The sequence below is a fragment of the Globicephala melas genome, chromosome X, assembly GCF_963455315.2.
Source record: "Globicephala melas chromosome X, mGloMel1.2, whole genome shotgun sequence".
Taxonomy (NCBI): domain Eukaryota; kingdom Metazoa; phylum Chordata; class Mammalia; order Artiodactyla; family Delphinidae; genus Globicephala; species Globicephala melas.
In genome coordinates, this window is record NC_083335.1 from 16206179 (window position 1) to 16220879 (window position 14701).

Genomic DNA, 14701 nt, shown 5'->3' on the forward strand with positions numbered 1-14701 from the left:
GGAGATTAGGAATGTCAACCCTCCAGAGCAGGGAAAATCACGTTACAATTTTTTTGTTTTGGCTGCGCCCCGTGGCATGTGGGATCTTAATTCGAACCCTGCACCCCCTGCAGTGGAAGCGCAGAGACTTAACAACTGGACCACCAGTGAAGTCCCCCCATTACAACTTATAGTTGGCCCTCTGTGTCTGTGGTTTCTCCATATCCGCTCTTCCACATCTGAGGATTCAGCCAACCGTGGATTGTGTAGTACTGTAGTATTTACTATTGAAAAAAAACTTGCGTATAAGTGGACCCACACAGTTCAAACCCTATAATTCAAGGGTCAGCTGTAATCACATGATTTGATTTATATCTGATACTTATCTCCTCTTAAAAATGTGAAAAACCATTATAGAGCTGTTTCTTAAATTGTCTCTGACTTCTAAAGTTGAATCCAAAGTGACACATGCTTTGTAATTTTTCAGTTGTTTCTGAAAATATAGCAATTCAGGAAACAACTACAACTCTTTCACAGCAAATAGATTTGACAACACCACTCCAAGTTACTGGACTAAAACCACAAAAGACGGTATATTCTTCTACCGTGGAGTCTAAAAGCATGCCTGTTATTTGCAACTGATTATACAACCAGATCGTATTCCAATACAACATCTCCACCTCTGGAAACAATGACTGCACCAATTTTTAAAAAGACATCCATAGCTGAGACAGCTACATTCGCAGCAGACATTTCGTCTACTTCAGCAGCCATTGCTCTGTCTACCAAGAGTACCTCCATAGGCCCTACTGCCAATTCCATGAAAATAAGTAAATCCCCATCTTCAGAGAGCACAAGGACAACAAAAATGGCTGAATCCATTGCTACTGAGACCTTTCATCCAACAGTAGCTACTAGTTTTCTGTACACATCTGGATTTACCAAGAGTTAATTACATTCAAAACTTCAGTGACTGGATCTCAGTCGGCTGTTAGGAGGACAAATTATTTATTCTCATCTATTGAGTCGATATCCATGTCTACAACATCTTGACCCAAATCCACAGGTATGGGGGCACTCCCTATCTCCACAGCTAGCCAGGAGTTTTTTTTTTTTGTGGTACGCAGGCCTCTCATTGTTGTGGCCTCTCCCATTGTGGAGCACGGGCTCCGGACGCGCAGGCTCAGTGGCCATGGCTCACGGGCCCAGCCGCTCCGTGGCATGTGGGATTTTCCCGGACCGGGGCACGAACCCGTGTCCCCTGCATCGGCAGGCGGACTCTCAACCACTGCGCCACCAGGGAAGCCCTAGCCAGGAGTTTCTTGCATCTACAGCTGCTGGAAGTGTACCTCAGTCCACGGTGGACCAGACTTCAGCTACAACTACTCACGTAGGGACTGCATCAGCACTGCCACCTGAGTCTGTGCTCCTCTCCACAGCTGTTCCAGTGGATTCTGTATTTCCTAGAAATCAGACGGCATCCACATTGGCAACAACTGATATGGAAATACCCTTTACAGTTTATTCAACTAGGTCTATTGAAATGACACCTGCGCTAAGAACAGTTGAAACAGAGCCGGCATTTACAAATTTCCAGGATGTCTCTTCACCCAGAGTGGAGGGCACAATATCTACCTCTGTGCCAAAAAGGCCTCTTCCGTGGCCCTTTCTTTTAGGACATCCTCTCCATTCACCAGAGCTCAGAGTGTACAGACAGTTATTGATGCTGAGACTACACATGCAGCCTTGACTACTGGGATCACACTTGCACCTACAGTGGCTGGAACTATGCTTTACCCCACAATCACTGGGCCAGTATATACCCAGAATACACCCCCCGGTGGTGAAAACATGCTTTCTCTGATTTCCACTAGATCAGCTTCCACATCCAAGGTGTCTGAGTCTGGTCCCACATCAGTAACTGATGAAGGTAACCATCTATCCTCCACCAATGAGATCATTTGGACTTCCAGACCAGAACAGACCCTGTTGACATCAGCATTCCATGGGAGTACTTCTAATACAGAGCATTCATCCACAACTGCTAATATTATCGTCCAACCAGAAGCATCCACAGAGAGTGAGGCCACTACCACCGCTGATGTTACTACCGACAGATATACAGCAGTTCTATCCAAATTGACATCTCCGTGGTTTGCTAATTTCTCCACAGTTTCTGGAGCCACATCTGTAACCAAACTGCCTGAGTGTAAACTTACCAGTTTACTACTAAAACCCACCTCTATGTCCACAGTAGCTGGAAATGAACTTCTTTCAACACCAAGGGAGACAGTTTTTCCACCAGTAGATAGAATATCTACCCTTGCTTATGTTGAACCAAATTTTTCTACTGAGGAGAGTGCTTCTGAGAACACGCAAACAGAGACAAATGGTACAATTGCATCTGGAGAGACAATAGCCCCTGTTGCAGAGTCTGCAACAGCACAAAGATTCAGAACTGCTGTGACAAGGAAAGAAACCACTTCCCATTTTCTTAAGGGAAAATCGACTGTAGCAGCGACAACCGAGGTTTCTCCATTTGCAACGATACTGGAAGCAACAGATGAATCTGTTTCCCCACTTCCTGATATGGAGAAGCTGACTACCCAATTGGATAATACAACTGCAACTACTGAAGCGAGAGAAAGTTGGCTTTCTACAAAATCGGTGAAAACCACACCTAAGAATTCACCTCATGGAACTACAGAAATCTTTAATTCCACCCACATCTACACAGCACATTGGACTTCAGAGACTCTACCTGAGGGGAATCCAGCCCCATCTCCCACTTGTGGGAGCACAGAGACATTTTCTGAACCCCTGGGTGCTTCCACCACAAGAATACTGAGGATGAGTTTTGCCACTATCCCTACAGACAGGACGGCTATGTCCTTGACTGCTGGTGCCTTGTTTCCACAGCCTATAGCCACGCATTCCTCAGCAGCCCCTGTGCCTATTACCCTTGTGTTCTCACTGCCGGTTAATGTCTCTGCTGTCACCTCTATGGTGCTGTCTGAGGAGACTAAGGTTACCATGCCTGGGCCTTCTACATTGGCCAGGGCTTCCTCCACATCTCTACCCTCAGATATCTCAACTCTGTCATCAGCTGCAGTGACCACAGCATCGATGCCGCCATTGGATCAGAGCACTTCCACAACCAGCGGTACCGTGCCTTCCCACAGAGACTCCATCCACACCACTTCAGAGGCCACAGGGATCTCTGTCAGGATGACACCCACGGCGGTTCCCTCTCTGGCAGAAACTCGAGTCCCCTCGCTGAGGCCTCCCACTCCTGTGGCAACTAAGGCTGAGACCACCATTCTGTCCCCGTCAGCTGACACAGTAACCCCTTCCACACCCACTCTTGGCTGCTCTAAAGCTCTCCCTGACAACACTCCCGTTGTGTCCTCCACTCATGTAACCTCAACTATGTCTACACCATTAGCAACCCAACCCGTAGCTCAAGTGGAGGAGACTTCTACCCCTGCTCTCAGCTTTCCATACACTTTCAGTGGTAGTGGACACGTTGTTAGCTTGGCTACCGGCACCACAGACACTTCCATTGTTGATGACACTATGCCCTCACCCACCTCCGCCAACAAGCTTATTACCTCACTCTACGGTCACATTTCTCAATGTTCCACACATCCTGTAAACACACTGGTCCCCACCTTATTAGTGACTGACATTTCTACCTTATCTTCTGACAAGGAGCGGATGACCACCTCCCTGGGAAAGACCCCTAGAACTCTGAAGGTGACAGAAATGTCCTCATCAAAGAATCCTTTTATTTCAGACTCCCACAGTACTTCATCCTCGGAAATGACAGACACAGGATTTGCTGAGGGCACGAAAATTTCCAGTCACCAAACACATTCACTTTCAGAGACTCCGTTTGTGACTCCACCTAATGAGAGTCCAACTTCATCTCCCACTTCTGGGAGCGCGCACACTCCACCTACCTCAACAGCAGATGTCCACATTTCAGAAACGCCTCCCAGTCTTGGGGAAACAGCTCTCCCTTCACAAGCTCTGACAATGACCACGCTTTTGTCTCCTGAAAAAGAGAGCATGAGTGCCCTCTCAGTATATACTCCCAGGACTGAGAAAAAGGTAGTAAGCACAACCTCTGTGACTCACTCGTTCTCACACCGCCAGGATACTTCATCTGCAGATACCATAACTTCTGGGACAACCAGGACATCAAATCCTGTAAACAATAACAGCTCCTTCACACTTGCTTTCATCTAGCACTCAACCCGAGGTGTCTTCAGTTGCCTCTCCTATTTCTGAAAGCACACAGACCTCCCCTGAGACTCCGTCTCTTTCCACAGCTTGACTATCTAATGCCAATTCTACAATGATGTCTCCTGACAGGATCGCTACAGCCCTTTCTGTTCCAAATGTACCTACAGCACTTCTTGGGAAAACCGCTATGGCAACGTCCATTCCCATCTACCAGAGGTCCCCACGGCCAGTTAGTGTCACTGCCTTCACCTCCAAAAGCGTTTCTGACACTCCCACGGTACTAATGACTGAATCTTCTAAAACAGCGCTCGCAGATTGTTTGAAAAGTCTTTCTGTAGCCACTTCTGGGCCTGTGGCTGAGATGTCCTCAATGTCAGCTAATGACTCTGCGCTTCCACCTTCTGCTGTTTCTTCTGATGCTTCCACAACAGCTGGATCATTCTATACTTATTGTCTTCAATTACCCCCAGGGCCTTCTATGACCGTGCAAACATCGGCATTGGATGTCACACCTGTGACATATGCTGGGTCTACTTCAAAAAGCACTGTGGCTTCCTGTGCTTTCACTACTTCAGAAATAACCGAGGTGTCCTCCAGGATCACACCTACATCCTTATCCTCCCCAACAGAGCCAACTTCTCCTTCTGTGAAAACTATTCCAACCACTATAATGGCTGGGCTAGTGACTACATTCGTAAGCACGCCTGCCTCTCCTCTATTCAGTTCTAAGAACATGAAGCTATTTCTTCCATTCCAAAGACCACATTTTCACCATTTCTATCAACAACACGACAACCATCACAACGATATGAGGCCTCCACTCTGGGCATATTCTCTGGGATTACTAATAGCTCTCTGTCTACTGTAAGCAGTGGTAAAGTAACGGTTCTCACAAATACTTATTCCAGAATTGCCACCCCTGAAAGTGTGCTTTCATCTACTCCCTCAGAAAATCCCCACACTTCCTTGAATATTCAGGTTTCCCCCTCTTTGACTGGCTTTAAGAGCACTCCTGGACCCACACAAAGTGTAAAAGCCACCACTTACCATTCTTCAAGTACAGAAAAGATGACTTCCTTGTCAGAAAATACTTCAACAGCCGGGACAAAAGGTGCCACGTCTGTGAATGCACCTGTTTCATACCCTCCCTGGATTCCATCCAGTACAGCTCCACCCTCTTTGACATCATTTCTGTTTTCACCTCAAAGTACTGAAGCCGAGTTCTCTACTCCAAAGACTTCTTTTCCTCCTACATCCCAAATGGTTAATAATGGTTGAATGGTTGAATTGACCGCACCCGGTCTATTGGTGCTATGCTTCTACCTAGCCCTACAACAACATCTACGTGGAGCAGAATCCCAGCTGCATCAGCATCCCCGACATTAGTTCCTCCTAAGCCCACACAGGACTCCGTTCTAAATATAGCCACCACTACATCCACTGCTACTGGAGCCCCATCTCCACTCATATCCACTGGAGTAACACATCCTTCTACAGCAAGTGTGTCTTCACTAACGTCTTCCTCTTTTGAGACAACCTGGCCTGACTCCACACCTTCCTTTTTATCTATGGAAACTTTGACTTCACCGATTGCTGTTAAGTCCAAAGGTATGTTCCGCAATATATGTGGCATCACAGAATGCATGCACAATGGGATGTGTGTTCTCCAAGGGAGCCAGTTCTCTGAAGGCAGAAAGGTAAAAAGAAGGGTACAGGTATTTCTCATTTATTTATTTATTTTTTGCAGTACGTGGGCCTCTCACTGTTGTGGCCTCTCCCGTTGCTGAGCACAGGCTCCAGACGCGCAGGCTCAGCGGCCATGGCTCGCGGGCCCAGCTGCTCCGCGGCACGTGGGATCTTCCCAGACCGGGGCACGAACCCGTGTCCCCTGCATCAGCAGGCGGACTCTCAACCACTGCGCCACCAGGGAAGCCCTAATCTCCTTATTTTTATTTACAGTTTCCTTCTACAATATTGAAATGAGCTTCTCTGTCTTTGATGAAGAGCTAAGGATCCCTATTACCAGGGTTGTAAAAGAATTTGCAAAAAATTGGTAAATAATCTTTTGAATATTTGTGCTACATAAAAAATACGTGAAAAAAATATGACTGAGTAGATTAAAACTAGGCTACACTTTTTTTCTACCCATAATACATTTCACAGCAAATTGGTTTTGATTATTTTTGCTGCAAATTTATCCACTCTGTAATCAACACCATGAGGATGTATGAGGTCTCTCTTTCATAGTGCAAATGCTAAAAGCTTTTATGGGATGTTATTATTTTAATTGGTTTAGAACTGTGCATTTCCCTCCACTGACATGAATTCTGGGTCTTTGCCAAATTTCCCTATTTGGGGAACCTAGGAGAGCCGTGATAACATAGCGTATGCCATTATACTTAAAATATTTTTGTTTTCTGCATTTTCATTTCTTCTCTCTTTTACATAAGAGATGTTTCAGTTATCCTTACATTTTTCTGATAATAAGAGTAATACGTAAAAAATTCAGAGACTAAAATCTGAAACCCAGAAAGTAAATATCCTCCCTGATATTGCTTCTTGTATTAACTCCTCTTACCAGTTTAAAGTATATTCTTTCAGATTTTTTCTATACATATAATAACAGTGATACATGTGTGTTCCTTTACAAAAGTAATTAGAATCAGTAATTACGCTATTCTGCAACTTGCTTTCTTTTCACTTAACCCTGTATCTTTGAGCACATTCATGCTGGTAAATATAGATCTACCGCATATACTTTAACAGGATTTCACTGGATCGTTGTATTGTAGTATTTCTTTTTAATCCAGGCATCTTTTTGTGGACATTTAAGTTGTTTCTATTTTTTTCTCTATTTGGAAACAATGCTGACAATGATGCCCTTGCAATAAATTTGGGGGGCACTTGAGTATTTCTGTAGGATAAATTCCTAGAACTGGAATAGCTGGATCAAAGGACATGAATGTTTCACATTTTAATAGCTATCACTAAGTGACCTCCCACCAACAGTAAACGATGATGTCTGTTTTCCCTCTCTCCCCATCAGCATTTATTTTCAAGTATATACGACATGATTATAAGTGCTTGAAAATGGGGGGGGGGTGTATTCATCCACCAGGGCTGCCATAACAAAATATGATGCACTAGGTGGTTTAAATGACAGGCTTTTCTTTCGTTTTCTTTTTAATTGTGGTATAGTTGACTTACGATGCTGGGTCAGCTTCGGGTGTATAGCAAAGTGGTTCAGTTATGTGTATGTTATTTTACAGACATTTATTTTCTTACAGTTCTGGAGCTTGGAAGTCCAAAATCATGGTGCTGGCAGGGTTGGTTTCTGGTGAGGCGTGTCTCCTTGGCTTGTAGATGGCCACCTCACTGTGTCCTCCCACATGGCATTTTCTGTGTGTGTGCACGCAGAGAAAGAGAGATCTCTGGTGTCTCTTCCTCTTCTTATAAGGACACCAGTCCTATCAGATTAGGGCTCCACCCTTATGACCTCATTTAGCCTTAATTACCTCCTTAAAGGCCCTATTTCCAAATACAGTCACATGAAGGGGTTAGAGCTTCAACATGAATTTGGGGGGGGGGGACACAGTTCATCCCATAACAATAGGTAAAATGTAAATTGAAAAGCTGAGTGGAGAGATGGAGATGTTGAACCAACTGAAATAATGAATGCAGCTTAATGATCACATCATCTCAGGTAACGTTGCTGGGTTAAGAAAGAGCAGCAGGAGTCCTCAAACTGATATGTCTTATCTTTTACAGTTGACTTCTATATTTCAGGACAGTGAATCTGTTCTTGCTAATCTGGCTGTTCAAATTAAAAGCAGGTATGTGAGTGTCATCCACTGTGGGTCTGTTTCTATCCCGAGGGGATTTCCTTTGTTTTTCTCTGAGATTTAGAGACTGCTGCATTTTGAGTTTCATCTTCGCTTCTGAGTGTAAGTTCTCTTTGGAATGAGAAAGAAGTTTATATTATTACTGTAGGGTATAAAGCCAATGGGAGAACAAAACAGAAGAAAGTAAATAGGGGAAACAGTAGAATTGGACTCAGTTACCCCTAATACCACTTTTAGCTTTAATATGCTATGATTGTGTGACTTAAGGGAAAAAAAATCATGTCTTAAAGGGATGAAAGGCTAGGGATGGCCATTGCATGAGGATTTATAAGACCTTTTACTTTTGGATAATGCACTTTCAGGAATTAGAAATTCCAAGGGAATTTGAAATGTTTAAAGTGAGTGAGGAACGCTGGTTAGTTCAAGACCTGCCTGGGGCACAGATTTGGAGAGGTGATTGCAGTGAAATTGGCAGGCACTGAGTAGTATCCAGAAGACCATGACAAAGGCAACTGGTCATCTGAGAACTATTTTCTCTGCTCCTGCCCTGCACATATACTAGCCCCCTGTCAAAGGGACATCCAGAAGAATCCCTTTGAAAAATAAGCATGGTTCTGGTATACCATAGTAAGCTGATTTTTTAAAACATTGAATGTGACTGCCTGTCTTCCATACCCTGGGATTTTGGTTTCTTTTGCGTGTTCAAACACAAATGGGTTCAAGAAGGTTCATAGAATGTAATGGAAGTAAATCCACGATAGGTTATTAAAAGAAAATTGGAAATGTCTGGAGTATACAACATTCTTTTAAAGAACTGTGTCTATGATTTTTCTTTATCACCAAGGTAATATGTGGTCATTGTAAAATCTTAGAGCTTTACAGAAATATATAGCATGGATAGCAAAAATCTTCAGAAACCTGCCTTTCCCCACCTACTCTGGTTAACAGCTTATTTTATATATTTCTCTAGATTTGTTGCCATGTGTTTACTAAGAGAATGGGCTCCCACTCTACACACTGTTTTACAACTTTCTTTTCTTGTTTTAGAATACCTCATGTACATCCTCTCAGGCCAATACATACAGATCTAGCTTATTCATTTTGATGACTGCGTAGAATTCTTTTGTATGTGTGTGCCTTGGTGTATTTATCCAATTACCTTAGTGATGGACATTTCAGTTACTTCACTTTAGTATATATATTTTATACACCCCGGCTGGTATAGATTTCTAGAAGTGGGATCGCTGAAGCAAAGTCTTACCACCATTTTGGAGTGCAAATAATGACCCAGCTCTTTTAAAGTGTCTCCTTAGAGCCCTAGTATTATGAGAATTCCAAGCTGGTGGATGTTACTGTTCTGCCTGAGTTGTCTTTCTCCTGAACTTGTTCCCTCATGTATTTGGTACTATATTTCATTTTTCTATAATTTTTTGATGATTTTGGTACAGAGACACTACTGAGGAAGAAATAACCATGGACCGAACGTTTGTAAGTAATTTTTCAAAACAAATCTACTTGCGACCCATCCTATACCTGATTAGATATAGCTAAATAGCTCTTCCATTCAAGTGTATATTATCAGGCAAAGTTCAGTTGTGATAACTGAGGGTCAAATTACATTACTTTCTTTGGGATCTGCACAAGAAGCCACTAAGAAAGCCATCCTCTGCTTTTCTGAACTGTCTATGTGGTAGTTTTTTGAGGCACATTTTGGGGGCTACAGTAGTATGGAATGATTTGGGGATTGTAAATGATAAATGGAATTTCTTGGTTGTAGACATCTGGCAAGAAAGCCTGGTTTTTCCAAGAGTGACACAATTGTTTGCAGGACAGGCATTCACGTAATAAATCCAGAGTGTGACAAAACTATCTTCCATCATCTGTTCCAGTGCCTCAAAGCTTTACAATGTTAGATTCTGAAAGAATTAGTATGCGCCCAGGGTTTAAGGTGTTTAAATCTGAGACAAATATTTTGACTATACAAAATACAGTCAAGCCTACAGTGCATTCCAAATTATCTGCCATCATTTAAAATACACTCTGTAAATACCTGAGTCAGAATTTAAAGATTGAACACAGTATAGATAACATCACATAAGTAAAATTCCTGTCAAATAATAGATGTAAAAACCTTTTGGTGATAATATGGTCCCCAGAGTCAGGCTGCCTGGGTTAGAATCTCTGCTTTTCCACTTCCTAACTGTGAGACCTTGGGCAACTTAATTAAACTTCCTATGCCTCAGTTTCCTCATCTGTAAAATGAGGATAATAATATCACCGTTCTTCACAGGGCTGTTGGAAAGATGGAACGAGATAACTTACATACAGTGCTTAGCACAGGACATAGAGTACAGTGAAATCTTGCTAGTGTTAAAATTATCATCGCCATGTTTGGATCCAAATCCTGTGAGCCATCAGCTGTGGGATACTGGGCAGATCATTTAAGTTCTGTGAGACTAGAAAATGGGGTGACCACCCCTGCATTACCTACCCTACAGTGTTGGTGTCAGGACTAAATGCATTGATGTTTTTGCAGGTGATTTTTAGATGGCAATGGGTTACATAAATGTAAAGTATAATTACGATCGTGGTTGTTAACGATAAGCCCCCTAGTCAATTGTGACGTTTGTTTAAAGATTTCAGTGACTACGTACTTTTCTTTTGTGTTATTTGAAACAGAGAGAAGGGCAAGGAATGGCTACAATTTCCCGTGTACCATACAGGTAGGAGCTGAGTTTATTCGTAGCTGGTACATTTAGTTCTGATTTTCCTTCCATTTAATTCTGTATGTGTAGCCTGTTGGTCAGAGTTGTCAGAAGGAGATCAAAGTACCTGGTGGTTATTTTACAGATGCTGTAAATGGGCTCTTGCCTTCACGAAATAAGTTGTTTTTGTTGGTCACGGCACAGCCTAACAGCCTGCCTGCTGCCTCTTTGTAGTGAAGAGAAAATGGGGTCCAAAGTGGTCATAATTTGGGGATAGGTCAATAAAGCATTTATTGTCATCAAAAAAGTCCAGGAAATACTGAGCAGGGAAATTGAAAAACAACATGGAAAGCAGCCTCGGTCCTGTTCAGACTCGTGGTCTGGCTCCTCCCGGAACACTGGCTATTGCTGGTCTGCTCGATGCAGCCCAAGAAGGACATATAGCCATAGGAGGCTCATGGAAAGGTCATTAAAATGTTCAGGGTGCTAAGGGTAGAGGGTCTGCTCTACTCTTGCAGCAAGAGGAGAGGGTTCAAAAAGAAGAGTCCTCTTCAGACTGAGAAGATGAAAGCTGAGAAGATAGGTACCAGTGGAATGGGTAGGATGAACAGGGACTTCACCAAATATGGATCAGTCGCGGGGGGGGGGCATGGCTTCGATTGGACATAGAGAGAAATTTTAGGTAAACACAGGCGCATCTGACTTTCAAGAGCTGATAGGAAATATAGGAAATGTGTTCTTCCAAAAGATGTATCTACAAATGGAAATGGAGAAAAGGCATAGGTAAGTTTATGAATCTGAAATGTGCTCAGTAATGGAGGAGTAGAGGAATTTAGAATGTTTGAGGACCTCGCTATAGAGATCGAGGTTAAGGACAGCCCTATTCTTTCATAACATATCTTTTAGTAGACAGAACATTCCGAAATGAAATATTAGGTCTTTGTGACCTTGGCTAAGGCTCAGTTCCTTCATCTGTAGAATGGGGATAATAATAGCACTACCTCATAAAGTTCTTGTGAAGATAACATGAATTAAAACATGCAGAACAAGAGCTCTACAAATGCTGGCTACTGTTATTATCATTATTATTCTATTATAGAAATAGGCCTTCTTCAGAACGCAGCTTTATAGACTAATTGAGCATGTGCCTGTTTGCCTTATTATTGCGGTAATGATGGGTAAATTAGAGACCAGAAGGGTAAAAGGTTTTCTCTGAAGTAATAAATCCTGAGTACTCCATCTTCCCTATTAATTATCACAAACTCCTAGAAATCGCATGGCTAGTCAATTTCAACATAATGCAAATGTTGCTGACTCTTCTTTTGAAAATGGGTTTTGAGTTGTTTGTTTTGGATACGAGAAAATTTATCAGATGACTTCAATATGCTGTCTTCCATCATTTCTTAAGATTTGCCACTTAACAGCTGTAAAATGCTTGACATTTATGGACTACTAATTAAGTCATCTGCAACGCAGGCCAAGTTGCACTCTGTGGCCATAACTCCAACATCTTTTTTTTTTTTGCTCTTCTTTTTAGCTGTGCTTGTCAGCTCATCATAAAGGCCAACTCTTCTTTAGTGCCCACCAAATTGATTAGCAGGATCAAAAGAAAATACATGGCAACCTCACTCATGGAAACTTCACACCAGATCAGTTGACGTTATTAGTAAAGTCTGAACACGTTGCAGTGAAAAAACGAGGTAATTTCCATTGGGTATTTCCATATAAATTCACTCTTTGTTATAAAGCTCCAAATGCATACATAGTAAGAGATTCTGCCTTCAGAGGGGGAGAGAAACTGTCTTCAATTTCCTTTCCACAGCCTCAGTGCTCATCTTGCCCTGGCAACCTTTCCACCTGGAAGAGCTTTAAAAACGAGTGCCAGAGGGGTTACCAGAGACCATCGATCCGCTCTGGATATTAGCAGCGGCCAGTTCATCAATGGAGTGGGCGGACTGTTTCTCTTGCTTAAATACACCAGAGAGGGAGAAGAAGGCGTCTTACATCCTCACTCAGAGAGAAAACTGGGATGGTTGGGCAAGGCTGGCTGGCCCGCTTCTCCGGCCACCCTGATTTCTGGAATCAGGGTCATAAACCTCGTGGGTGGTCAGTAAAAACTGGGACCTTGGGAATTCCCTGGTGGTCCAGTGGTTAGGACTCCATGCTCTCACTGACGTGGGCCCAGGTTCGATCTCTGGTTGGGGAAATAAGATCCTGCAAGCCGCGTGGCGTGGCCAAAACAACTAGCTCCCCCCGCAAAAAAAAAAAAAAAAAACCTGGGACCTTACCACATAAACTTAGCTCAGGACATGTCTCCCTTGATGTGACAACACTTGGCAGCAAAACCTTGCCGTCAGCATCAACAAGAGAACAGAGCACCCTGGTCTGTACTACCGATGACGAATACACTGAGTTTACTAAAACCGAATCCACCCCAGAGCCCATTAAGAAGGGAGGCGCCACCAGAAAAAGAAGCCAGCCTTTAGCCTCCTGTCACTGCACCTCAAACTATTAACAACTGGGGACTGATTTGATTTTTCACTCTACATCCCTTTGCGTGGCTTGATTTTTTTCAATGCCTATGTACCATTTTAATAGAGCCAAAGCAGAAAAACTGGCCCATCAAGTGGTAGTTTTAAGGCAAAGGACCAAATGTGAGATCGTACTGGGAGCCTTATTTAAAAAAAAAAAAAAAAAAGATTCCATTTAATGTTATTTTCAGCCTGGTTTAAATTGACTGGTAGAAAACTTTCCCCTTTTATTAGCTGATGTTTATGTGCAGGGTAATAATGTTGGGTGATAATGGATGTTCATGAAACTTTTAAGTGCCTTTTGCCCTTTCAAATGTGCATACATTTTCTCTGTAGAGCCCAGAAAGTGCAAAGCTGAAGAAACAGCCTCTAAATACAAAGGGACATATAAGTGGCTCTTAACCCACCCTACCGAGACAGCCCAAACTAGATGCAGAAAAAATCAGGATGGAAATGCTACTAGAATCTGGTACGTACCAGCCGAGTTCTAATTGAGAGTTCAGATACATAAAGGTCTGCTTAATTGGGAGCATGTTTCCATGTCATTTGAGCATGCTCCCTCCCTTTCTTTCTTTTACCTTGTGGACCTACTTAAGCATACACATGCCATATAATAACATTCCAGAAAAAATTTCAAAACAGAAGAGAAAAAAAAATCTCCCATAATCCCACGACCTGAACACAGCTCTTTTTAAGTTGTATTTTTCCATTTGGCCTTTCACCGTATGCCCTTTAAATTGTATGTAGTGGTATTCACCGTCCTTATAGCACTAATGTCATTCACCCTTTCACTCAATGGTTTATCAAACGTTTTCCATGCTTTACATTCATCTTCTTAATGACTTTTTCAAAAACCTGCCTCAGAAGCTACCTCGTTGATGGGCCATAATAATTTACTAAATCACTCTTCTATCGTTGACTTTAACATTTTCCTTTTTGAAATCATCAGCCCCTCTTTTCCTACTCTCTGCTACTGGTTTATGCCATTAACTTAAGTGGGCAGGCCAGAGAGGCAGCAGGTTTTGACAAAAGCTTAAAAATTCTCTTTTGGAGGTGACATCTTGGACAGGGTCCTACCTCTTCCTGCCTGCATCTAATCACTTAGCAAGTCATGCAGCTTTTGTGGTCATAATCAGAGCTCACATCTACCCTTTCTTCTCCTACCCCACTGCCACTCCCTGGGTGCCTACGATTAAAGTAGTCCCCTTGCCTTCTAACTGCCCACTACCCCCCAGCTACACTCCACCAGCGTGATTTTCCTAACGTATGGCTGTCATCGTTCCAATCTCCCACTCCAGTTCCTATTGCCTCAAGAATTAAGTCCAAACCCCTAACGTACTCAAGACCTGCAGGCTCCTTTCCCTAACATGCACTCCAGCCAACAAGGGCCATTGCC

At 42.9% G+C, this 14701-nt stretch overlaps 1 protein-coding gene across 1 annotated transcript in view; it reads left to right on the top strand.

Moving 5' to 3' along the window:
• ADGRG4 (adhesion G protein-coupled receptor G4) overlaps positions 1-14701 on the top strand; it is a 59273-nt gene that overhangs the window by 14481 nt on the left and 30091 nt on the right. Inside the window, 16 exon segments of the mRNA XM_070044654.1 lie at positions 467-609; positions 611-926; positions 929-1082; positions 1291-1616; positions 1619-4211; positions 4213-4961; positions 4964-5490; positions 5532-5835; positions 6187-6280; positions 7515-7569; positions 7996-8060; positions 9518-9564; positions 10747-10792; positions 12312-12379; positions 12382-12474; positions 13642-13774. Coding sequence (XP_069900755.1) covers positions 467-609; positions 611-926; positions 929-1082; positions 1291-1616; positions 1619-4211; positions 4213-4961; positions 4964-5490; positions 5532-5835; positions 6187-6280; positions 7515-7569; positions 7996-8060; positions 9518-9564; positions 10747-10792; positions 12312-12379; positions 12382-12474; positions 13642-13774 — 5713 coding nt within the window.